Source organism: Mus pahari, chromosome 7 (genome assembly GCF_900095145.1).
Source record: "Mus pahari chromosome 7, PAHARI_EIJ_v1.1, whole genome shotgun sequence".
In the NCBI taxonomy this organism is placed as follows: Eukaryota; Metazoa; Chordata; class Mammalia; order Rodentia; family Muridae; genus Mus; species Mus pahari.
This window is the reverse complement of record NC_034596.1, coordinates 15729293-15755403: the sequence shown is the minus strand read 5'-3', so window position 1 is coordinate 15755403 and position 26111 is coordinate 15729293. Positions and strand designations below refer to the sequence as shown.

The 26111-nt window shown below is 49.6% G+C and overlaps 1 protein-coding gene across 2 annotated transcripts in view; it reads left to right on the top strand.

Moving 5' to 3' along the window:
- The window catches only part of Atp6v1c2 (ATPase H+ transporting V1 subunit C2), a 39069-nt gene extending 12974 nt beyond the window's left edge, over window positions 1-26095 (top strand). The window contains exons 4-14 of one of the 2 annotated variants that reach the window (XM_021202736.2): window positions 3010-3095; window positions 10154-10248; window positions 13443-13534; window positions 16099-16197; window positions 16698-16766; window positions 19480-19572; window positions 19680-19773; window positions 22426-22563; window positions 23366-23463; window positions 25582-25714; window positions 25877-26095. In XM_021202736.2, coding sequence (XP_021058395.1) covers window positions 3010-3095; window positions 10154-10248; window positions 13443-13534; window positions 16099-16197; window positions 16698-16766; window positions 19480-19572; window positions 19680-19773; window positions 22426-22563; window positions 23366-23463; window positions 25582-25714; window positions 25877-25966 — 1087 coding nt within the window. In that variant the 3' untranslated portion in view covers window positions 25967-26095. The remainder of the gene's footprint in view (window positions 1-3009; window positions 3096-10153; window positions 10249-13442; window positions 13535-16098; window positions 16198-16697; window positions 16767-19479; window positions 19573-19679; window positions 19774-22425; window positions 22564-23365; window positions 23464-25581; window positions 25715-25876) is intronic. The other variant, XM_029540769.1, reaches the window with a different exon arrangement.
- The last annotated feature ends 16 nt before the right edge of the window (window positions 26096-26111 follow it).

Sequence of the window (26111 nt, the reverse complement as noted above, 5' to 3'; positions counted from 1 at the left end):
CACACACACACACACACACACACCACCTGTACAAGAGGGTAAAATGTATGGATCATTGCAACATCAATTCAAACGAGAAGCAACCTAGCATTATGGAATGCCTTGTGGCAGGGCAGGGTGATGGGATTCTACACTGTAGATGCGGAAGCTGCTCGCTTCTGACATGAAAGGGATATACACACACGTAGTGTAAAGAGAGAAAAGGAAATCTGAAAATGGCACGAGACCCTTACATTCCTTTTGCTGAGAAAAACAACGTTCTGGTTAGGTGACATGGTAATTCTCTGGGGACTGCAGTTTCTGATCACAGCAAGTTGCTTTTGTTCTGTGGAACAAGAGACTTTCCTAGCCATTGAGCTTCATCGGAGCATGTGATTCTGAGATGTTCCAGAACCCAGGTACGTGCCAAGGGACCACATTTGCTGCAGCGATACACTTCAAAGGGGCTCAGATGGAGACCAGTAGAAAAATCACGGCCAGGTGAGGTGCTGTCACGTGCTGGTTTTGTTTGTTCATCCAACAGACATTGCTGAGCAACTGCTGAGCCAGGTGATATGGTAGCCGTCAGAGTCTTACCACCTTCATGTAAATAGGTAATTACTGAATAGGTTGCAGTGGCTACAGTAATAGGATCAACTTGCATGTGTTACTATGGTGATTTGAAAAAAAAGAAAAGGAACTTTCAGTAGCACTGAAACTGAAGTTCTGTGACAGCAGGGCCTTTGCTTAGTCTCAGCACCTACATAGTGCTAGGTGCACAGTAGCTGATTAGTTAGTATATAAAATCTCTTACTGAATTGGAGTCCTAGCAGATGACAGGTGGCACACCCATTTTAGGGTAACTGGAGGAGGTCTTCTTGTGACAAAGAGGCCCAAGGTTATGTGGGACTGTAGCAGAGTCTTACCAAACAATGAAGGGACCTGGGCTGAGACAACCCTGAGGCTGCAAGAGCTGAGAGCTCTGCCGGAGGGAACCAGGCTAGACATTAGGTCTCCCTTTGATCTGCTGAACCCACTTGGAAGCCAGAGGGCAGAGAACCCAGACCAATCAGCCAGGCACCCAGAGCACATCTCTAGGTCTCTCACGGCAACACCTGGGATTGCATCCTTTTCTCTGGAAAGAACCTTTGACACTGTTGGTACCACCCCAGTCTAAGGCCCAGAAAAGAGCTTAGCTAGGTTCGTGGCCAGTGCTATCCAAAGTGAGACTGTTAACCTCTAATTAAAGAGATGCAGGGACACTGGTGGGCATTGAAATGCAGGGCAGGCCACAGAGCAGCATGACATAGTAGCCAAGAGCCTTGTCTTTGAAGCCTACTCGCAGACACTTGAGGGGGAGATAATTGTTTCAGTTTCCTCATCTAAGAAATGAGATAATACTCAACTTCCTAGAAGCCTTGCGAGGCTAAACCAATGATCACAGGAAAATTGAAAAGTTGACACCTGTTGACATCTACAGATAAGAGTCAATGTCAAGAGAAGCCTTGAGCACATGACCCACGTGGGGGGTAGACCCTGGAAGAATGCGTAACTGGCGTCTCACTATGTAGCCCTGGCTGGCCTGCAACTTGTTATGCAGACTAGGCAGGCCTCAAATTGAAAATTCCCCTGCCTCTGACTCCCAAATGCTGGGATTAAAGGGTACACCTCCATGACTAAGCTTACTTATTTTTGAGACCCAGTCTTATGTATCTCTCAACTTTACTAAGTAGCCAGGGATGACTTTGAACTTTTGATTCTCCTGCCTCCACTCCCATCCAGAGTGCTGGCATTGCATATTCTTTAAGGTGCTGGAGATTGAACTAGAGCTTTGTAGCTGCGAGGCAAGTATTTGAGCTATATCTTTAGCCCCGTTGACTTGTTGGCTTGCTTGTTTATATAGTTTTAGCAGCGCTGAGGATCAAACCCAGGGCCTCACACATGTTAGGCAGGTGCTGTGGTTGTCCCTTTTATTCTTGTGTCTTCTAGTTTCGATCAGCTATCAGTTCTATTACTTTGGTCAAGGAACCATGCCTACCTTCTTTCCCTTTCTTGCTCTCAACAGCAGGGTCTTTCAAGGTGTTCTTCTGCCTCACTTTCTTTGGCAGGTCCGAGGTTCCACACTATGAGTGGTCAGTGGGAATTGTGCCTGCCAATGATGGGAGACTTGGATCTGGGGACATAACTCAGTTGGTAGAGTACAAGGTCCTGGGTTCAATCCCCAGCACCACAAAAACTAGGCATAGGGATATATATGACTGCATTCCCAGCACTGGGGAGATGAGGACAGGAGGATCAGAAGTTCAAGGTCATTTTTAACTACATAGTAACCTTGGGGATATCCTGGGGTTTAGGAGACCTTGTATCAATTGGAGTATGGTGAGGGAGAAAGAGAGCAAGGGAGAGAATGAGGGGAGAGAGAATGAAAGAGAATGTATTGCATCCCCCGTCTGTGATCTGGTATATGGTTTGAGTTCTTTTAGTATGTTTATTGGAGGCCCAGGGTTTGGCTTTTTTATAAAATGACTACCAGATTATAATTTTGAAAAGTATCAAGTAGAAATATTTGCCATAGCACAGCCAGTGAGCGTCTTACTGTCTAAGTTTCTGTCTTGTGTTTTTCCATCGAACATTATAATGCGTGCCTTGTTCCACAGTATTTAAAATTCTTTGTAAATCTTATTTTAAATGTCTGCCTAATAATCCCTCTGCTGGATAGACCATCCTCAAACAATTCTCTATTGTTGAACCTCCAGGTTGCTTCCAATTTCTTATTGTCAGCAACTGTGCCGCAAAGAACATATTTTTGTTCAGAAAGCTTTTCTCTATTATTTTTCCTGTTTCCTCAAGATGGTTTCCCAGAAGTGGAATGACTGGTTCAAAGGTTCTTAGTGTTTTAAGTCTCTCCTTACAGATTGCTAAATTGCTGCCCCCAGAGGCTGTGAGGGCTCCTTTCTCTGCCAGCAGGATGGGTGGAGTGGGCCTGCCAGCAGCTCCTCACTTCACTGGCTTTTTCTTCTCTCCTCAAAGCCTCATAAAGAGAATGGCGCAGAGTGTGGTGGAGGTCATGGAAGACTCCAAGGGAAAAGTACACGAGAACCTCCTGGCTAATGGAGGTAGGTCCACCACAGTTCTTCTTTCCCAGGGGCCATTTCCCTCACCATGGCCACAGTGGAAGCTCTAAACACCCAGCTCTGTTAACCCTTACTGTCCCACATTTCCACCCACTTATTATTTTTATTTTACCCACCAAAGTGTGAGATGTGGCCACGTGTGCCAAGTAATGCCTCCAGCCAGAGAGCGCGGGGCTGCATCTAAACACTTCCCGGTCCAAAATTGTGCTGATAGACACATAATCCTATACCATCCAGTGTTGTTTTGGCTGTTAAATGCGTACATGCCATTTGGGCTGTATTTTTCAATGTGTAGCAATAACTTGGAGACTTTGGAGTCCAGTTGTGGAGGTGTACACATGTAAGTCCACCACTGGGGAAGTGTAGGGAGGTGTACACATGTAAGTCCACCACTGGGGAAGTGTAGGGAGGAAGATCAGGCTGTCAAGGTCACCCTGAGATACTTAGTAGGTTCAAGGACAGACCAAGCTATTTAAGACTCTGTCTCAGAATGTATATAAAAGTCACACACACACACACACACACACACACACACACACACACCCCAAGCCCTGGACACTGTGAAAAACTCTAGAATTAAATATTTACCTATCTGTAGAGGAAATTAACTGTAACTCTCTACATGAGAATAAGAGCATATTTACAATCATATCATTTGGGATAAGTATCACACACATGCACACATGCCCCTGTTAACATTAAAAGGCTTCTGCATTTTCTGGCTTAAGGCGGCAAATGGAAATACTCATTCTCCCCATTCTGGATTCACATGTCTTTGTGGTTAATAACCCCATCTTATATTATGTTTCAGGTCTGAAGGAAAAGATGAAATGTTTAAAGAGTAGGTTGTGTCTTTTTCTGTGCACGTGCCCAGTGTGCTGCTGCATGCCCCTGGGAGGGCGGGGCCTCAGGCTGGTTATTGGGTAGAGTGATCAGGGCTCAGCAGTTTCTCAAGCAACAACTTTAGAGCTTGGTCACCATTCCCAGATGATGCAGCTCAAAGTTGTTTCATTCCTGTCTTCCTTTCCCTCCCGTCCCCCTCTGCTCTCCTGAGCAACCTGCATGCTACCTGGAAACTGGGCTGCATTGACATCGTGGGGTTCCGGTGAAGCTCAGCATCCTTTTGCTTGTTATCTTCCTGGTCTTAAAGCCTGTCTCTGGTGTCCCACCTGCTCTCTAAGGTTGTCAGCTTAGATGCCAGGCCTTGCTCATGTGGCCTGGATGAGGTTTGTACACATTATGAGTCTTCTAGAATAGGCTCCTCCTGGTGTGACAGAAGGGACTGCTGACTTTGTTTGTTTGTTTGTTTTTTCCTCGACTGCTGTAACTGGTAGAATGAAAGAGCAGACACTATTATTTCATTTTACTTTTTGAGACAATGTCACATGGCCAAAGCTGGTCTCAAGTGTACTATATAGCTTGGGTGATCAGTGTGTCTCCACTTCTCAAGTGCTAGGATTGACAGGTGTGCCCCACTACACCTGGCTTATGGTTCATGTGGTGCTGGAGATGAAACCCTGGTCTTTGTACATGCCAGGCTACGTTGAGCTACATCCTCAGGCTAAGACAGTCATTTCAGAATGAATAAAAATGCTAAGAACAGAAGACTCTATGAAGTTCACCAAGTGATCCTGTTTCCTAGCAGGTGACCTGAAGGGCCTCCGACTGAGAGGCTAAGGAGGGTTCTTTTCTGCATTAAAATCTCAACAGGACTTCTGAGTGAGAAGGAAGAATGAGGATTTAAGCATACGCTCAAATGTTGATCAAAATGCTCACATGGTCCGGGGCTGGGAGAGGGATCCCCGGCTGTGTTTGCCTAGCAAAGTGCCAGACCCCGAGTTCCACCCTAATAGGGCACTAAACCAAACAAACCATGGGAAGCAAACAAACCCATACACTTAGCTCTCATCTCAAAGTCGATGCTACTCGACTGTTCTGTGTGGGATCTATCCTGTCTGGGTGCACTGTTTCTAAGAGACTGCATACTAAGAAACAGAGGAAACCTGGTCTTTGTTGCTTGGTTAGCATGTATCATTATCTCTAGACCTCCTGCAAGGCCTCTGTGTGTTAGTCCCAGTCACTTTAAAGCTATTTCTGAGCATGCTTTGTGAACCAACCCTGCCAAAAGCCTACCAGCACCATGAGGCAGTGCCTGCAGGAGAAGCCCAACCTTGACCATACATCTGAGCATCAGTGCCTCCCAAAAAGTCCAGCTAGGGTCAAGAGACCTTTTAAACTTCACTCAACCCAAAGTCTCCCAGAAGCCTTTTCTTCTGCAGGGTACCCTCAGATTGGGGATAGAATTTCCTACAGTTCTTAGTTATTCTGCAAATGGGATTTTAATCCCATGTCCTTTGGGGAATTTAGGGGATTGAAGGCCTGAAGTGGTCAGATCTGGTCATGCCTTGTAGTCCATCCTGACCTTGGCTGGGCAGTTCTCTGGGATTTACTTTTCTCACTTGCAGTGGACAGTCACATTCTAGGATCTTAGCCTTTACTTTTGTTTGTCTGAGGATGGAGCATGGTAAGACCTAGACCCATGTGAATCCAGAAGAAGCAGAGCAGACAGGCACGTGTCTGGCTTGGACCTCGGAAGACCTGTCGGGCTAGCCAGGAATTGGCCTGCCGCCTGTGTAGTCAGAATTCTGTATGCTGGCAAGGCCTTGGCCCGGTTTTTCAGATGAAGTCATTGTTGCTTAAGAGGCAGCCGCCTTTGGGGAGTAGGTTTTGAAAAGGTAGGAAGGCTGGGGTGGCAAAGGCCACTCTGGAACAATATTCCTGCCCAAGGTATAGACAGGAAGGACTTTCAGGTTGTGATCTGGAGCAAAGGTTAGCGTCCAGAGCTAGCACTGAAGTGGGAGACATGGGAGAGGATCAAGGATAAAGAGAGTATAGCTACCAATCCAGAGGCCCACTGAGCTCCTGCAGATCATTAGTCATCCTCCAGAGTGCCCCTGGGAGTTCACAGGCGGTGGAAAAGAGACCCACAGTGCTCAGCACCCCGCGGTAGAACGGGGAAGCCACAGAGCCCTTGGACTTGGCAAAGCATAGAGAGCAGAGCTTGCTCTGAAGTGTCTCTGCTAAGCAGCCTGAAGAGTGTACATTCCCACGGCTATCTTGGGTGTGATGAGCATGGCTGTCGGTGTCTTGAGCATTCTGTGGAGCACTGGGTTCTGTGGGGCCCTGTGATGGGCTCTGGAGACGCTGAGGGAAGGGGTCAGTTAGGGCAGCAGATCCAACCTTAGTAGTGACTCATTAGAGCGGCTGGCAGAGGGGGTAGGCTACTACATGGCCTGGGTGGAAGGGTGACATGACTGGAGGTGACAGCGAGGGTGGAGAGGGAGTGGCCCTGAAAACACATCACTGTGACATCTGTTCTGGCTGCTGGTTCCTCACTTTCAGGAAAGGCTTAAGGTCACCAGTGGGAGGTCTTTCTCTTGCCCAATGCTCTCTCACAATTAGCAATGCTATCTCTAGGAGGTTTCTTGTGACCTTGTTTAGCTTTTGGGTCATGGTAAGGACAAAATTTGTCCTAATGCTAAAACCTAGATTAATATCTCCCAGTCTAATCAGACCACCCCCCCAAATTCCACACACTGGGGGACTTCCACAACACATCCGCACTCTGGGGTCCAGGCTGGCCTAGAACTCACCATGTAATTCAGGCTAGGCTCGCATTCAAAGCAATCCTCCTGCCTTAACCTTCTGAGAGTTGAGATTATGGCCATGCCCCACCACACCTGGCCAGGTGGTTCAGGTTCTAATGAGGACCCTGCCTGGTTATGGGAGGCCACTGTCTTGTATCCTCATAGTCTTTCCTTGGCTGCGTGTTGGGAGACCATGGGCATGGGCAGAGCTCTCTGATGTCCCCTCTTCAAGAACGTGAATCTCATCAGGTGTTCTACGCCCCAGCATCTTAGAGATTTTCTGTAAATTCTAACACCAGTGTGGTTACTGTATGGTTAAAGTGTGGTTACACATAGAGATTCTCTCTACAGCCTCTGCCAAGTCCAACCACTCTGAAAAAAAAAAATCAAGAGTGTGGATCTTGTGCAGGGACTGGTGAAGAGAGAGCCTTCTTCCCCCTGCAGCTTAGCTATACCCTGACGCTGGAGGTGACAGCAAGGGTGGGGAGTTGGATGTGATGGGGTGAGGAACCGAGGGCCTTCCTTCGTAATGGACAGGGTGCTGGGTGCACTGTTTCCTTTCTTCCTGCTGTAATGGAGCTTGTATATCTTACTGTGGGCTGGAGTTTCCCCATGGAGACAATGACATTCCTCAATAGGGCTGAAGAGTACATGAGATGAGATGATTCATGTTTCCGGGCCCAAGGTAAGCCTCGGTCCACATCTCCTTACTGGTCAGCACCAACATCTGTGTTATTTTAAGGCATTCCTGCCTGTTGAGTACCAGGGCCACTTCCCACTTGAATTTTAATTGGTCTCCATCTTCAAAGTTGGGCTTCCCCCAAACTGAATCCAGCCTCTTTGCCCTGTCCCTTCCTCTGCTCCGTGGTTCCCAGGTAAATTAGTGTCCCTCCCTCCGCCTAGCCACCCAGCCTAGGAATGTGGGTATCACTTTACTTAATGGCCTGTGTGTCATTGTCCCTACATCCTGCTGAGTGGGTCTCCTCCTTTCTACCCCCAGAGCTTCTCCGGCCCCTCTCAGCTTTCTCCTCTCCCGCACCCCCATTGGCTTCCATCCACTTCCAGGGTGGACTCTCCTACTGTGTATAGTCCTGCCCTACTTCTCCATGTCGGCTCCAGGCAGGAAGGCACAGAGGTGACCTCACGCCTCATCTGTCTTCCTGCCAAGCTCCTGCCCTTCTCCCCACTCCAGGAGCTTCATCCAGACTCCTAACGTTACCCTCCCAAGTGCCCACCATGGTCATTCTGACCCTTGACCCTTGTCCCTCTCACAGCCACACACAGCAGCCTCTGTCTGTCAGCTTCTTCAGGGTCCCTGTCCAATTGTAGCCATGGTGGCTTCTCTGGGAACCTGATATTGTCTCTCACCATTGCCACCATTACTTACCTAACTGTCCCTGCACACATGTGAGCACTTTGGGGGTGCAAGGGAAGGGTGTCTGCCCTGAATTCCCAAGAGCAGGGAGCCAGACTCTGCACAAGTTCACAGGGTGATGGCAGGTTCTCTCCATGTGTTTAAGGACAAGCACACACAGGGAAGGGATGGCATGTATGGACCCTGTGTGGGATCCCCCCACCCCAGGAAAGGGTGGTATTGTGTACCTGTCATTCCAGTTACTTGGGAGACTGGGGCAGGAGGATGGCTTGAACCCAGGAGTTCAGGGGCCAGGGTAGGCCACACAAAGAATTCTCAAAAGAGAAGGAGAGAGAGAGAGAGAGAGAGAGAGAGAGAGAGAGAGAGAGAGAGAGAGAGAGAGAGAACTCTCTGGATCTGCAGAGTATAATTAATCAATTAATCCCTTAGGCCAGATGGAGGGTGCACGCCTTTAATCTCACCATTTGGGAGGCAGAGACAGGTGGATGTCTGGAAGTTTGATTACAGCCTGGTCTACAGAGTGAGTCCCACCCAGACTAGCTGGCACTGTATAGTGAGACATTGTCTCATAACAAAACAAGCAAGCTGATAAGAGGTAGTGGTCTGACCACTTTCTCAGGGAGGAACAGTGACTCAGTTTCTCTCTTGCTTGGGTTCTGGGGCTTAAACCAGTGTCCTAGTTTCATTTGTGATAATAAAAAAGTGACAAAAGCTACTTTAATAAAGAAAGGGTTTACTTTCCTGACAAAGGTCACAGTGCATCCCTGAAGGGAAGTCGAGGCAGGAACTTGAATCAGCTAGTCATAGCCTCAGTCAAGAATAGAGAGAAAATAATTCATGTGTACTTCTCAGGTTCAATTCCCCCTCTGCACTTCTACAGTCCAGAACCCCAACCAAGGGAATGGCACTGCCCATAGTGGACTGGGTCTTCCCACATCAATGACTTAATCAAGATGATCTACGTACAAGCCCACAGGCCAGCCTGATCCAGTCAGTCCCTCACTGATTCTCTTCCCATGTGATTCTAGATTGTGTTAGTTAACAATTAAAACTAAGTATCACAGCTGAGCATGGTGGCTCACTGAGAAGCAAAGAGGCAAATCTTTGAGTTCAAGGCCAGCCTGGTATACGTAGTGAGTTCCAGGTCAGCCAAAGATACACAGTGAGACTGTCTCAAACATTCAAACATATAAAAACAAAACACCCCTAAATATCATAATCAGCCAGGCTTTCAGTTCTGTTGGACTACCATCAGCTCCTCCCATTCCTCTACTGAGCAGCTGGCTAGGGTAGGCAGGGACATCCTTCTTTACAGTGGAATTTGTTTGGTTTTAATAAACTGCAACAGGCACGTGCTGAATGGTGCCTATGGCTCCAGGTGGAAAAGCCAGTCACAAGCAAGCTCCAGTGTGTGGCTGGGCTGTGAGTGGTATTCCTTAAAGTGGATGATGTGGGTTAACATTGTCTTGCTCTGTTGGGGCTTAAGAAGCAGGGAGACTATCCCCCCAAACAGCTGGCACCTGTGACAGGACATGGCTGTGTGGTTTTGGGGGCTGGTTTGATGCTTTCCAGAGTGCCTTTGGGATGCCCTAAAACAGCATCAACCCAGCTGAGGAGGGTAAGCCAAACAACTATCAAAGGTGAAGTTACCAGTGGCCACAGAATGTTACCTTCTTGGTTTCAACCTCTAGGGAGAGCAGGCTTCATAACAAACTCCAGGAAGAAGCTGCCAAGGGACACCATGGGACTCAGAGTTCACTCGCTTCAGTGTCCTTCCTTCCCTCAGCTTTGGAGTGTTTTGATGGCAAGCTGGTGGCTCCTATTGGCTCTGAACTGCTCCCTCATGGAGCATCTGCACGTCCAGAGCCCATGCCTCTTCTTCAGCATCTCTCTGACTGCATCCTCGGTGTGAGGGACAAGCTCAGTTTGTCTCAGCTTGGCTTGGCTCTGGGTTCCAGTCTTAGTCTTGGGAGGCAGGAAGGCTGTGTTCTCTTGCCAAGCTGTCTTTGCTCTTCCAGTTGACCTGACATCCTTCGTGACGCACTTCGAGTGGGACATGGCCAAATATCCTGCTAAGCAGCCACTGGTGAGCGTGGTGGACACCCTGGCCAAGGTGAGGAGAGTCTGCTTGCAGACATCTGGCCACATGGGGTTGGGACTCTGACAAGGTGGAGGGCGAAGGGTTGGGACATTAGTCCCTGAGTGACCCTAGGTAGGTCTCCTCTCACCATGCTTTGGGTAACGTTAGAACCCAGGAGAGACTTGTATATACTCATCTCCCATCCCTGTCACCCAGAGAACTGGCCATAGTCTCACGGGGCAGTCCCCTGGATGGGCCTGAGGCATTTGACTTTTGACCTCAGACGCAGACATCAATTTAGTTCACTCCCCTACTTCTTTTCAAAAAGGATGATGGGAAGAAGGCTTGATCTTTCCTCCCTCAGTCTGCCCATGGGAACCCAGTGCCCCTTGGATGATTGATTGATGGCTGATGGATTGATTTTGTGGTACTGGATCTGGAACCCAGAATCTTTCACATACTAAGCATTATACCACAGCCCCCTTTTAATTTTGATTTTGAGACTGGGTCTCACTAAGTTGACCAAGCTGGTCTTGAACCAGCTTTGTAACTCAAGCTGGACTTAAACTCATGACTCTTCTGCCTCAGCCTCCCTAGTAACTGCAGTTACAGGCCTTGGGTACCAAGCCTGGCTCCCTCAGGAAGAAACCTACTCGTTTTAGAAGATAGTTTGGCCGAGGAGCCCCACATCTAAGTCACACTGTGCCAAGTGTCTTGTGATAACAAGGCACGACAGGGTGCCATCTTTGAAGCCATGGTGCCCAGCTCGCTCACACTGTGTACAAGCCCCATAGCAGAGGGGTCTGCATGGACACTGTGGGCATCCCATAGCCAAGGCAGCTTCTATGTGCTTTAACCATGGGTGAAAGCTGAGTGTCCTGCCCTGTTGCTGATGCATACAGAACCCCATTTGTGTCATGTCTCTGGCTGGCCCAATGGCTGGGGAGATCCCAGCTCTACTCTGAACAAAGCTGCCCTGTTCTCTAAGGGAGTAGCTGAGCTTCCCCGAGGGCAGTAGGCAGGGCAGGGCAGGAAGGGTGGCTTTGAATCTTCTTCAGGTTTCTTGGGAATCTGGGTGTGGCTCCTTGGGCTTACATCCCTTTCCAAGACAATCAGGCAGAGGCTCTCAAAGGTATTTCTACAGGGGCAGCCTAGGTATTGCGCCAAGTGTGGCTTTCAGGAGAGCCTCACACCTGTCCGCCACTGAGCTAGAGAATGCATCTTTATGAGGTTGGGCATCCCAACTTGGGATTTTCAGTCCCAGAACAACTAGACATGGCTTTGGGGGAGTTAGAGAGTAGTAGAATCACAGAGGAGAACTGGCTCCCCTCTAGTCCAGGGTGTGTGCATGGCTCCACTCTCCACCACAGGGAACCTGCAAGGCCAGCAGGGCAGAGGTTGTGGGAGACTGGGTCTTCAGTCCGTGTTGCCACAAGAGCATGTGTCTCAGCCCCAGCCTCACTTGGTTCTTCTGAGGTGGTGGGAAGGGCTTTTTACAGTTCGTATAGCAGTTTTTCCTGTAGTCAGATGGTGTGACCACCCCTGGAGTGTGGCATGTGGTATGATTTGAGTGTATAGTGTAGCCGTGCAGCCCTTGTAGCCTAGTGTACAGACACAGTAGGATGCCATCAGTGAAGAAAACCCCACAAAGCACGTGGATCTCTGTGAAGCATTTTTCTAATGCCCTGGGAATATATAACTGTTCTGAAAAATGTTTTTAAAATGTAAGGAAAAGATCAATCTCATCCCCATAATCAATGCAAAGACAAGGGCATTGAAAGTCTGCTACTGTTTCAGCTCCTGTTCCCTCTCCCTCTCTAACAGTGACCGGTGCCTAAGGTTCAGAGAGGACCGCCTTTTTTGAATGTCTGTTCTGAGTATTTAAACTCAGAGCTTCCACAGTGCTGTGGGTTTCATCTCATGATCTCAACATCTCCTCCATCGGCATCGTGCCCTGCCCTAGAGCATAGACACACATTGCTGGGCCAAGCACTCTCACCACAGCCCACTGCCAAACAGTAGCAAGGAGACGGTCAGATGTCTTGTGTGTAAAGGCTGCAGTGGTTTTCAACCTTCCTAATGTTGCTACCCTCTAATACAGTTCCTTATGCTGTGGTGATCCCTCCCCCTCTACCATAACGTTACTTCACTGCTGCTTCATATCTGTTGTTATGAATCTGACATACAGGATATTCGATATGTGACCCCCATGACAGGGTCGTTCAACTCCCAAAGGGGTCACAATCCACAGGTTGAGAACCACCGGGCTACATGCTCAGTTGTGAAGTATCCACCACTGCCTGTCAGCTGACGTGCATCCATGCATATCAAACACACACCCACCTCTTTGCAGTTATGGCTACAGGGCATTGTTCACTGTCGTGCTGCGTCTTTGTAAGGCCAGATCTCTGTGAGCCCTTGGGGGAGCAGAACTTTCTTTAAATTAGCACAGAGCTCAGCCTGTGGCTTTGAGTTGCTTGTCGCTTTCTGGCCTCAGCTTAGTTACCGTAGCCTTCTCCAACTGCTCTTCGCTGTGGCTAACTGTTCTTGGGGCTCCTCTAAAGGTGACATTCCTCCTCTGGGTGGATGTGGAGCCTAAGACAGGGAACAGAGGTGCTCAGGCATTGTGCCCTGCAGCTTGGGAGGAGGCTGCAGTCAAGCCTGGAGAGGTGGGTGCCTGAGAAGCTGAGCATGGCAGACAGGATACATCACTGGCTGCCCTCTAACAGGGCCAAGGCAGGTTGATGTGGGGCTTCCCCGGTCTGCCATTGCTTGCTAGGAAGGAGCCCAAGCTAGTGTTCACTGGGCAAGCTGTGTGGCTGGTACCTCAGCACCTATAAAGTGAGGTTCCTGTCCCCTTCTGCCTCCCCATGTGGAAACTAAGAGCGCCAGATGCTTGGGGGTTGGAAGAGTCAGGAGGGAGACAGATGAGACCACCCTGCTGAGTCAGCAGGTTGCTGCTTTTCTTTTCTTTTTTGTTTTTCTTTTGTTTCTTCTTTCTTTACCCTGAGTCAGGTTTTCCTGTAGCCTAAGCTATATAGTGAAGGATGATCTCGAACTGATCTTCCTGTCTCTGCCTCCCAAGTGCTGGACTTACAGGAATGAGCGCCCATGGCTGGCTTGGTCACTGTTTGTTGTTAAGTGTCCATGGATGCTTGGTGAGATGTTTGAAGAGTTCCACTAACTCCTCAAGGTCACCAGGAGCGTCTCTCCCCCCTCCCTCCCAGCAACTGGCACAAATCGAGACAGACCTGAAGTCCCGAACAGCCACCTACAGTGTTCTGAAGGCCAACCTGGAGAACTTGGAGAAGAAATCCACGTGCGTACCGCGCCTACTGCCTTATCTGTGCGTGTATGTGGTAGGGTTAGTGTGGGGAAGATCCCCACGGCTGTGGCTCCTGAGCCAGGTGGACAGATGGAGCCGTGCACTAGGAGCCTGGAGTAGATGAAGAGAGAACAGAGCCAGGTAGGGTGGCTGCCCTGCCTGTGAACACAGAGGAGCATGGTGTCTCTCCTGTTCGTTTCTTCTTTCCTTCCTCCCTGCTCCTCACTCAGCTTATGTGGCTCTGGGGAGTCTGCCCAGGCCTCTCACTCCATCTCCTCTCCAAGGAGAACAGGTAGGGTGGGATGTTAGAGCCCAACAGTCTTCAAGGGGCAGATAGGATCAGCAGCCACCCAGGGTGGACAGATGCAGGGACTCAGCCATAAAACTGTCTTATAAGGACAATGTCTTGTTCAGGCTCCTGACAGACCAGGCTCCAATATGGTGGAATCAGTAGAAAAGCAAGTTCAGGGCCATCATGGCAGGGACTATCGTGGGGGTGATAGTAAGCACCCAGGAAGAAATAGTTACATACAAACCTGGACATGCTCCTATGTGAGAGGGAAGGATGAATAGGGCCAATTAGCATGAAGTAGTGCCCAACCCTTGCCTCTAGATCCTGAATCTGAGGTCAGAAAAGCAGAACGGCCCAGGAGCTCAGAGCCAGTTTCCCTCCTTCCCTTTGGTCCCGCCAGTTACACTTCCCTCTTTAGGGTCCCTAGGCTAGATTTGCTAGTTACAAAAGAAAACAAAAGTTGACCATTCCTAATCTGAAAATTCAAAAGGAAAAATGCTCCCAAAAAGGCGGGAAAGTTTTAAGCATCATTATGATTCTTTAAATGAAAAGTTCTGTACCTGACCTCATGGCTCTGGCCATGGCCACCACACAAAGACTGAAACTGCCGTGTAAGCATGCCTGCAGCTATTGTGTGAGTACTGTATGAAACCAGTGGGTTTCTACTTTAAACTACCTCCTGCCTGCAAGAGAGCTCATTATTCTAATAAACCATTCACATGTCCAAAAAAACCCCAAGTCCAAACAGAAGGGATGCTGAAGCTGCTGTCCATCTGCGGTGAGAAAGTCAGGTTCAGTTGCCTCAGGGTAATGGGACATGAGCAAAGGCAGATACTAGTCATAAGGTGGGCATGAGTTGCCTTGAGCTCAGGATAAGTTGGTCCCTCCTGAGCCTGGAGTCCAGACCATGGTGGGCCACCCACTCACTTCACCACCAAGTCATAGACAGCTTGGCAGCTGGCAAGACAAATCAGTGGGTTAAGGTACCTGCCACCTGCATGATGATCTAAGTTCAATCTCTGGTTCCATCTGATAGAGGGGGGAAACTGACTTCTGCAAGTTATCTTCTGTCATCTACACATGTTCTGTGGCTCACGGGAACACACACACACACACACACACACACACACACACACACAGATTAGAAAGAGAATTGGGATGCCCGGTGATGGTGGTGAATGCCTTTAGTCCCAGCACTCAGGCAGATTTCTGTGAGTTTGAAGCCTGCCTGGTCTACAGAGGGAGGGCAGCCAGGGCTACACAGAGAGAAGCTGTCTCAGAAAACCAAAGAGGAAAAAAGAGAATTGGGACCTTAGCAGATGACTGGTCCATGTTCTCTTCTCCCATACAGTCTCCGATTCCTCCTCCTTCACCAAACATTGCAGAAACAGTTTCTACTCTTGAAAAGTCACAGTTACTCATTCAACAAACTGTGGGGTTGTTGCTTTGGGCTGGGTGCACTATAAACCAGAGATAGGTCTCCTAGAGGGCTAATGTGTGTGCTTTAGTGAGAGGTGGCTGTGCCCAGGGTGCCTCTGGAGGGGACCCACTGGCATTTGTCCATGATCACACAGCTGTGTGGTGTTGGTTCAGGCAGGAGAGGAGAAGCCCTTGAGGGATGGAATTTTTCTCCTGCCTTTGAGGCTTTGCCCTCGGCTCTGCCTGGGAAGTGGGAAGCTGTGGGCTAATACTGCAGCCCCCATACTCTCTGGGCTCTCTGGCTAGGACTCTGCAGGCTGGGTAGTCACCATGTCTTGGTAGGCACAGTATAGCAAGAGTACCATCCATGCTCTTCATCCTAGGCAGGACTGGTGGCATAGACAAAGCTATTTCAGGTGAGTGTCCCCAGCTGCTGGACCAAACAGTGTAAAGTGACACGGAGCTAGCTCTATCTAGCTCTATCTGTCCTCTGCAACTCGGAGACCTGGCTGCTGTCTTGATACTTGAATAACTTTAGCTCCTGCCACCTGAGTTCCCCTCCCAGCACTTGGGTTGGCTTTTAGGGAGAGTGTAGGTCACTGAAGTGTTGAATTTAGCATCCCCTTGAGGGACAGGTGATAGCTGCAGAGGCTTTGCCAGTCTCCCTGCCCCTGAGGGAAGAAGTGCTAGCTCACTTACGATTTGGCTGTACCTGGCTCTGGCAGACTGGGCTCAGAAACTCCCGGGAGCCTGCTCCATTTCCTGCTGTTTGTCTGGATGCTATAGGACACATGGGATTGGCAATCTTCTCTCTAACAGTCTTATCTGTTGTCCCTCTTCCTTCCAGGGGGAACCTCTTCACTCGGACACTGAGCGATATTGTCAGCAAGGAAGACTTCGTACTTGATTCTGAATATCTCATAACCCTCCTGGTCATTGTCCCCAAGTATGTACATAGAAAGGCTGTGGGGTGCCTGGATCTTGTCGAGAGTAAGGTGGGCCCCTTGTGCCCTGCTGCCCACAGGTCAGCAGACATTCCTGCACAGGGACTGTGGAGGGCCAGTGGCTCCACAGAAATAGGGAGATGGCAGCAATGGCAGTACTTCTTGTGTTGTGCCCATAAGAAGAACTTTGAGCTCTACCGTTCTTTTTGACCCGAAGCTAGAAGGCCGTTCACCTGGGCCCAGGTCACATGGGCCAGGATCAGATAATTATTAGTGACCTTCAAAACATACCAATACCTGGGCTCTCCACGTGGGAACCTTCTGGGAAGTCCTTGGGCCCTTGCACTGGGCTCAGCATGGCATCTGGCCACAGCAGGACCTTTTGGGATGTTGGGGACACTCCCTGGTTCTATCTCATGACTTTCAGTCTTCAGGAGAATAGTTTACTGAAACAGTAGAAGCCCTGTCTTCCCAAAGCACCCCACGGTCTGTGTCTCTACAGGTCAAGCTATACACAGTGGCAGAAGACATATGAGTCCCTATCAGACATGGTGGTCCCTCGGTCAACCAAGTAAGTGAGACCTTGCTTCCTCTATGTCCCCAGAAAGGAATGTGTAGGTGTTCGTGGAGCACCAGACACGTGTCAGGGCGGGACACCTCATAGCACCGAACCTGTGCATTGAGTCCCTGTGGCTGGGAATTCCTTCTTGTCACCTTGGTGGATTCCTGTCCACTGTTGTCTTTCAAAGCTCCATGTCCCTGTCCTTCCTCTGCAAAGACTGTTCTGGGCTGTGTTCAGCAGAGACTCTCCATGTGTTCTCTGCCTGTCTTCTCTGTATTCTCTTCTTAACATCCATTCTGCTCTGCCTAAGCAGATGGGTGCAGAGATTGTTCAGCAAACGCCTGGACAGAGCAGCAGCCCAGGGGCTGGCAGCAGTCTGAGCAGGGAGAACAGTCCCAGTGTGTGGCCAGTTGGGGTCAGAAAGGAACATCAGGAGGGCACAGCGAAAACAAAGGGGAGGAACTTGTGGGTTGAACTTGTGTAGGCTGAGGAAAACCATGGGGAAACCAGCAACTCAGCTGCACACATCAGAGCTCACTTTGAGAATGGGCAAAATGTTAGTTGTTGACAGGTGTCTTAGTGTTTTGCTTCTGTGAAGAGACACCATGACCAGGGCAACTCTTATAAGAGAAAACATTTAACTGGGGCTCACTTACGCTTTCAGAAGCTTAGTCCAGTTTTTATCATGGCAGGGAGCATGGTGCTGAAGCAATAGCACAGAGCTACATCCTGATCCATAGGCAGAGAGGCAGGCAGGCAGGCAGGCAGACAGACAGACAGACAGACAGACAGACAGACAGACACACACACACACACACACACACACAGAGGGAGGGGGAGAATATGAACACATGCACACCAGGCCTGACACAGGATTTTGAAACCTCAAAGCTCACCCCCAGTGACACACGTCAACAGGTTACACAGACCCCGACAAGGCTGTGTCTCCTAACCCTTCTTAGATAGCACCACTGTATGGTAACTAAGCATTCACATAATACGAGCCGTGGGGGCCATCCTCATTACCACAGCAGGGATACACAGAACCATGTCATTTATCAAGAATCAAAAAACACGTGACAAGAATGTCTCAGTGCCTATGCCAAAATATAGCAGAGTCATAGGGACCGAGGAGACAAGAAAAACCACCCGCAGGGTCACCACCTGCAGTGTCATGAGATTAGGGGTCTCTAGCCTAGTTAACTGCACAGCGCCTAGGGGACTCTCTTTTTTTTTTTTCTTCAGGAGTTTAGCATTTTATTCATAGTGCCCCAAATTTAGACACAGCCAAGATGCCCTTGAGTATGTAGATAGTTATTTGCATGCTAATATATCAATGAAATATTATTTGNCACTGTAAATAAAGATCAAACATGGAATGAAATGAAGAAAATATACATCCATAGTACTAAAGGAAAGAAACCAACCTGAAAAAGAGGAAGTGTCTGATTCTGGAAAAGTCAAAGACATAGAGGCAGAACAAGGATAGGAGCTGTCCACTAACTAAGCAGCAGGTACAGAGCTGTCCTAGGGGACTCTTAACCATGTGCAACTTATTTGTGATCTCAAATCATACACCTTTATGTATGCTGTAAAGGAAATTTTATAATGAGCCATAAATAACATGAGCTCAATTATCTGCCCCATCACACTGCACCCAGAGCTGCCCACTTCACCCCACCCCACTTCATCCGATTCCCCACCATCCTATTACATCCCACCCCACCCTATGCCATCACATCGTACCCTTCCATCCTGTCTTATTCAGTCCCCAACCCCATTCTACCCTAGCCCCCTTCCTATTGCAACCTGTTCATCCCTGAGATCTTGGCCTTGGGGAGCATACCACTCACTCCCAAGACATGACCACCAGGAGCTAAATTGTGGGTTTGTAAAGAACAGATTAGTCACAGCCTAAGGTCTTAGGCTTGAGCTTGAAGAGGCACTTCTTTTTGGGGGCAGGTAGCACCAGACAAGAGCTGCCTGGAAGGCAGAGAGGTCTTCTGTTCTTGAGGCTTTGCCTCTAGAGGAAGGTCAGCTAGGCAGGGTGCTGGGCCACAGAGCAGAGACCTCAGCCCTTTCGTGATTAAAAGAGTACTGCAGTCTGCACCAACCAATTCTGGAAAGGTCTGAAGCTTAGGGAAAGTTCCTATGGGTATGGACTCTGAGACACAAGTGAGGGGACCTGCCAACCAGGCATGCCCAGGCCCTCAAGACTTCTTGCTTTGACCACTGTCTCCCAAGTTGCTGAGGACAGTGAATCCAGCAGCCTGTGCTACATGCTGGCAGTGACGTGTCCAGTTAGGGCTTCATGATATGGGAAGTGGAGTGGCCCTTGTGGAATGGCTTCTGCCACTTGCTTCACTAGAACTTGCATAGCCAGCAACAGTGTCTGGGACCCTGTGGGGAGCTGGTGATATCAGTCAGCCATTTGAGGAGCACAAGACATAACAAGTTGCTGCTCCCAACCAGAGACTCTGCTGGAGCTTGCAGGCTGAGCCTGGAGGGGTGGGCAGTGGGAAGTTACAGGACACCCGTACAGGCTCCCAGGTCCTGGTCCTAGCCAAGGACTGAAGCATAGGCCACCAGGCCCAGGGAACCTGACTGCCAGTGGGGATGGCCTTCTGAGGTTGACTAGGAGCTCCTCTGAGCCCAGCTTCAGCTCAGAGCCTGGGGGGGGGGGTGATCCTAGATCATCCAGCTAACAAATGCTTCTCCCTAGATTGATCGCCGAGGACAATGAAGGTGGCCTCTTCACGGTGACTCTTTTCCGAAAAGTGATTGAAGATTTCAAAGTCAAAGCCAAAGAAAACAAGTAAGGGCGTGGGGTCATAGGTTCCACCAGGTTTGGGGTTGAATCCCTGGGTGGTGCCAGCCTCGTCTGGATTCTGCCCAGTTACCGCTCTAGTTGCTTTTTTTAAGGTTCATTGTCCGGGAATTTTACTATGATGAAAAAGAAATTAAAAGAGAAAGGGAGGAGATGACCAGGTTGCTGTCTGATAAGAAACAACAGTATGTGAGTACCGGGGTGTGGGAGGGGCTCTTTAGACAGCTGACATGTGCTCTCCAATATTCTGTGGGTCAGTCTCACTTTCCCGTCTCCTGAGCTCATGCCGGGCACAGCTGAGTTCAGACGGCATATGTCCTGAGCTCCACTCCCTGACACAGCTCACAACCCTCTGGATCACTGTCCTGGAAGAGCTTGTCCGCTCCACAGTAGCTGAGATGCTGGAGCGTAGCCTGGCCAGGGGATCACCGTGGATTTGCCACAGATCAGCCAAAGCAGGGGGCACCAGGATGAAGCATCTGTGCCTAGAGTGGATAGTGCCACTGCCTCAGATTACACAGCCACCAGCTTCCTCATGCTGACTGTAGATTTCAGGCTGCCCCTGGCACCCCTGTCCTCTTAGGAGCCCAGGTGCTTATCTGAAACACTGTGGCTACAGACACTTTGTGGAAAAGTCAGCCTCTGTCTCTGGGGCAAAACTGAGAGCTTGGTGTTGAACTGGAACCCGTAGGTCTGGGACCATCAGGCCAGTGCTCTGCAAAAGTGTGTTCCAGGCTCGGGTGTCCTGTGACGGCAGCACCTGGCTCAGTTCCGCACTCTCAAGGCACTTGCCTAGGCAGACATTTTCCAGTTCCTTCTTCCAAGCTCTGCAGAGGGATGCCTCCTCAGAGTACACTCCAGCAGCACTCGGTGGTGAGTGGGAGGGTAAGCAGAGTGCCCTTGAGTCTCAGAGGAGAGAAAGCCTGTGTGTACCACAGCTGTAGGTCCATGCCTGGGGAGAGCGGAGCTGCCGTGTTGGTACAGTGCTTCCTTCACACAGGGTTCAGTATGCTCCCCAGGCCCCCTCACACACTCCGCAGATAGCTTGAGCATATCCAGGATAACCTGGCTGACTGAGAGGCTTTTCTGAGCCCCCCTCCCCCCAAATTGTTCTTAGAGCCCTACCTGCCTGCTCTTTCCTTCTCAGCCGGAAACTGCAGCTGATGGTAGTTCACGGAGTTGGGAACTTTATGTTGTTTTTCCTTTGTTTTTGAGAGAGGGTCTCACGTGACTCGGGCTGGCCTCTAACTTGAGATGCAGCTGAGGATGGCTTTGAACTTCTGATTTTCCTGCTTCCACCTACAAAGTACTGAGATTATAGGTGTGTGCTACAACGCTCAGTTTATGCTCTGGGGATGGAACCTAGGGTATTGTACATGATAGGCAAGTGTGACACCTTCATTTTCAGGTCCATGTGGATACACACACACACACACACACACACACATACACACACACACATATATACACACATATATACACACACATACACACACATACACACACATACACATACACACACATACACACACATATATACACACACACGCATACACACACATACACACACACATACACACACACACATACACACACACACACATACACACACACACTCATACACACACATACACACACATACACATACACACACACATATATACACACACACTCATATACACACACATACACACACACACACACACACACACACACATACAAGTCATGTGTATGTACTGAGCCCACACCCACAGTGTCCAGATCTGAAGTCGACTGGATCCTAGCCAAGGCTCCTGAAGACAAAGGCACGGCTGAAGGCCCGGCCCCTGAGCTTCTGAGGGTGCTCAGCTTCTTGGAGCAATGCCATAGACATGGCACACTCTGGCAGGAATGGCTATCACAAACTAGAACAGAAGCCAGTGGTGCCCTTCCCTGACCTCAGCTTCCTGGGACCCTGCCCATCACAAACGCCTAGCCTTCCCTTAGGTGGAGCTTTTCCTTGATTGTAGCTCTCCTGACTGAGTCCCTGCAATGTCCCTGGATGGGGCCAGATCATAAGGACTCTCTGCCTGTAGGTGAAGTAGGACATGTTACTCACCCTGTGTGTTTGAGTGACACAAGTGAACCTGCTACCTGCACCTTGGGGCTTAGATTGCCAGTTGGTGGTGTCTTTACCCGTAGACTTCTGTGTCCCCAACTGCTCCAGAGAACCTGCTAGGGTTTCCATGTGTATGGGAAACAGAGCTCCCGGGAGACACTGAGAAACTGTGCTGGTGAACGGAGCTTCAGGGATGGTCAGTGAGAACCCCCACCCCCACCCCAGCACTCTGAGAATCCCTCTCATTTGGTCTGATTGAGAGTGGATAAAGCCAAGCGTCCCATATCCTTTAGTTACTGGCCCACTGGAGGCTAGGGGCTGGCTTACTCTGGGAACACAGGGTTGAATTGCCCTGTGTTTTCTACTCTTATACAGACAGTGATAAAGGGTGAAGTGGTCTGGCTGTGTGCTTTTCTAGTGTCCTGTATGTGATATGAATGACAAGGAGAAGTTGTTCCTGACTGTAAAGGGCCAGATAAATAAGCTCTCTAGATCAGAAGAGTTTAAGAATACACGCGGGAGCTGTCTTTGTCTGCTGCTGCTGGGGTCCTGACCCAAGCAGGCACATAGATTTGGCTCTTTTCCCTAGTATCTGAAACCACAGACCTTGGACCCCTGCCACACCCTTCTATGAGCAGGGATTCCAGAGCTTGCTTGCATATTGTTCCCCGGGCCATGAGAATTATTTGTGTTCATGATAACATACTTGCTGAAAGATTAATAAATCATTTCTGTACCTTTAGCAAACTTCCTGTGTTGCTCTTAAAAAGGGATCAGCCACCTACCGTGACCACAAGGTTAAGGTAACCCCGCTAGGTAACCCTGCTAGGCCTGCTGCGGGGCAGACCGACAGAGACAGAGAGAGTGAGGGCGAGGGTGAGGTAAGCACCCCTGGGAACCCTGGCTCAATTCTCTCCCCAGCTGAGGCTCTTCTAAGGAGCAAATCTATGCAATCGGTGTTGTTTGCTCTTGCTTGTGAGGGCTGAAACTGGAGCCTAGAATCCCGCTGTCCTAACCTTCATGGACTTTCTGGAGCTGACGCTCTAGGCAGGGAATGGGGCTTGTCATCTGGAAGGGATGCCTGTGCCCTGGCTGAAGGTGGCTGGAGCTGGTGACTGGTGATGGGCAGGGCTCTGGCTGGAGGGTGGGTGGTTTGGTTGCTCAGCATTCCTCCCTGACTGTCCTGGCTGGGCCATCTCTGGCCTTGGCCAGAAGTTTAAAATGTCAGGTTGGGGGCTGCCCCTAAGGAACAACCACATCAGGCTCAGCAGCAGCAACAGATATGGCCTAGATGGGGCTTTAAGAGCCCTGTCAGGTACAACTCGTGGATGGTTGGGCTGGACTCTGAGGGCAGTACCTTCCGATGAGGTGGGCTTCTTGACTGTTCAGACAAGAGCCTTCAGATGCCAGTGACAGACTTGAGGTCAAGAGCTGCCCAGCTTCCCACCGCTGGTCTGAGGTGGCCTCTCGCATGTGCCGGTGGCTGCCCTTAGAGCTTCCCCAACGTCAGGTGCCTGCATGCAGTGGTCATGAGCCTTCCTAGGTCCTTCCAATCATCTCTGCTTCTGCTGGTTCCTGGGCCTTTCTTCTCGTCTCAGGGCTTGTTCTGTATATAGCGAGCCCCTTTCTTGGTATTTATTAGTTGAGTGTCCAGAGGCTCACGTAGTTTTCCCATCTCTGCAGGGACCCCTGCTGCGCTGGCTCAAGGTGAACTTCAGCGAGGCCTTTATTGCCTGGATCCACATTAAGGCCCTGAGAGTGTTTGTGGAGTCTGTGCTCAGGTGCGTGGCAGGGATGCTGGGCTGGGCAGCATTGAGTGGCAGGCCCTGGAGGGGACCCTTGGATGCTCTGCTCCCATCTCTCTCCCTTGCCCTCCTGCCCTTGGCTTTCTGTGGCTGTATCTTAGCAATCTTCTCCATTCCGTCAAAGGAATCCATTGGCCATGTGTGCTCTGCCTGCCTCACTCGCCTGTGTACCCCACTCAGACCCTCTGTGCTATTGCACGGCCCCAGTGGTTCTTAGAAGACTTTCCCAGGATGTCTTATTTCTTCACCCTCCAAAGGTAGTCTTCAGGGTAGCTCCCCACTAAAATAGAAAAGCTACACCTGAAAAAACGATTTCGTCTTAATTTCTGTCATTTTAAAATAAAAGGAAGACAGTCACTGTGGAAAACGTGGAAACCATAGGTTAGCTCAGGTGTGAATCCAAATCACCCGTCAGGGATGGCGTGTACTCAGTGATTGAGAGCATCAGCCTGGCGTGCGTGAAGCCCAGAATTCAGTCCCCAGTGTCACAGAGCAAACCAAGCACGTGTTGTTTTAAGAGCAAACACATCCTGAGCAAAAACATCACTCTCAATGTTTTCATGGAAAGGGCATCACACAGCAAGTGCTTTCCAAAGGCGGGCAGTGGTTGAAGAACAAATGATACAGGACACTGGGTGTGCAGACTTGACTCTCAAGGGACAGTGAGCCATCTCGTTTATGTTAAATCGCAGTGGGATGGGAACAGTATTGGGGGAGCCTGCGCCCAGAGACAGCAAGTTGCCATCTAGTGCTAATCTCACCAGAGAGGAGGCAGCTTCTCTACTGAGAAGTCTAGGGGAACATCCTGGGGTCTGGCCTTGAGACAGTGGGAGAACTTGCCAACCCTGCTGAAATCATGTTCTGGTGGGATGATGTTCATCTGAACTGTCATAGGAGGGTTAGGAGGTTGGACGTCACTGACAGAGAAGCCAAGAGACCTGAAGGACTTAGGAGGACGAGATGGCCCTGAAGCCACATGTCGTATTCATGCTGTAATTGGCCGAGGCAAGAAGATCACTTAAGAGTTTCTGGCCAACGATCAACTGAGCTGTCGGCGCACCTGGGATTTGCCTATGAGTTACGATCACTTGGTTGGCCAGTATGGCTCTTGTCTTGAGGAAGGACAGTCAGTACAAGGGGTCCCCTTTGGCCAACAGAAGCAGAGGCACCCGTGGTCCCTGCAGACATAGTGGGAAGGGCAGGGCTGTACTCCAGGAATACTTTGCCCACCATGAAGGCTGGGAAGGTTTAGGGGCCAGGGAGGAATTCATGGACATGCTGGTGGTATCCACAGATTCCTCCTACTCATTTCCACAGCACAGGGGCGCTAGTTAGGAAATTCTGTGCTAGGTAAGGACGGGGCACTGAGGACACTCATCTGGGGCACAGACTAGTACAGCCACACTGGCCAGGCATGGAAGTGGAACCTTGGCTCACTGATGCATTTGAATGCTACTCTGGAATAATGGACACCCCAGGCACAGTGATTCTTGAGGAAATGATTGGTCAGATTTAAGCTCTTTGCTATGTACCCCAAACCTGAACAAGAATATACCTTGACAGGATTTCTGCTGTTCTCCTTTAGTGGGCACAAATAACAGCTGAATGGAGACCTGTAAAGTTCAGATCCACTGCTTGAGCAACGCAAGTACAGGTGGCAGGAGCTCTTGGCTCTTGTCACAGCCGTGACCTTCAGAAATGGTTAATGCAGTTCAGAGACTTAGTATTTTTTAGTCTTTGGTTACCTGGCCCTGTTACCTTTTTTTTTTTTTTTTTTAATAGTTTTGCTTTTCTAAGTTGTGTCAGTTACAGCCATTTTTTTTTTTAAGGGTTTACTTTTATGCATGTGTGCATATTTTGTGACACATACACAGGTGCCCAAAGAGGCCAGAGGCTGTAGGACCCCCTGGAGCTGGCATTATAGGCAGTTGTGAGCCACCTGGCATGGGTAGTGGGAACTGAGTTGGAGCCCTGTAGAACAAGTGCTTAACCACTGAGCCATCTCTCCACCCAGTCACTTGAGTTGCTCCTCTACTTTGGCCAGACCCTTTTGGCTGGTATTTACAGTAGGATTGGCCTGTCTTGTCTGAGCAGGTATGGACTTCCAGTGAACTTCCAGGCTGTGCTCCTTCAGCCCCATAAAAAGTCAGCCACCAAACGCCTGAGAGAGGTGCTCAATTCAGTCTTCCGGCACCTGGATGAAGTTGCTGCAGCAAGCATACTGGATGTAGGTATTGTGGGGACTCAGATGCACTACCACAAGTTGCATGCTGTCACTTTTAAGCAAGGGGATGTGTGTGGTGGCAGGGCAACTGCACAGGACAGAATGTGTGCCCAGAACCCGAGAGTTCTCTTTGTCAAGAGGACTGTCTTTGCCATTGCTTTGCAGGCTGCCGTGGAGATTCCTGGACTGCAGCTCAGCAACCAGGACTACTTCCCCTATGTGTACTTCCATATCGACCTCAGCCTTCTTGACTAGGTGGCCAGCCTGTTTCACTGCAGCCTCAGACCTTGCCAGACAACCGAGTCCTGCAGGATTCCGACTCAGAAGATACTCACAGACATTAGTTAAGAGTGTATTTATTTTTTTAAGTTACAATAAAGTGCTCAGTCCTGAGTCTTTT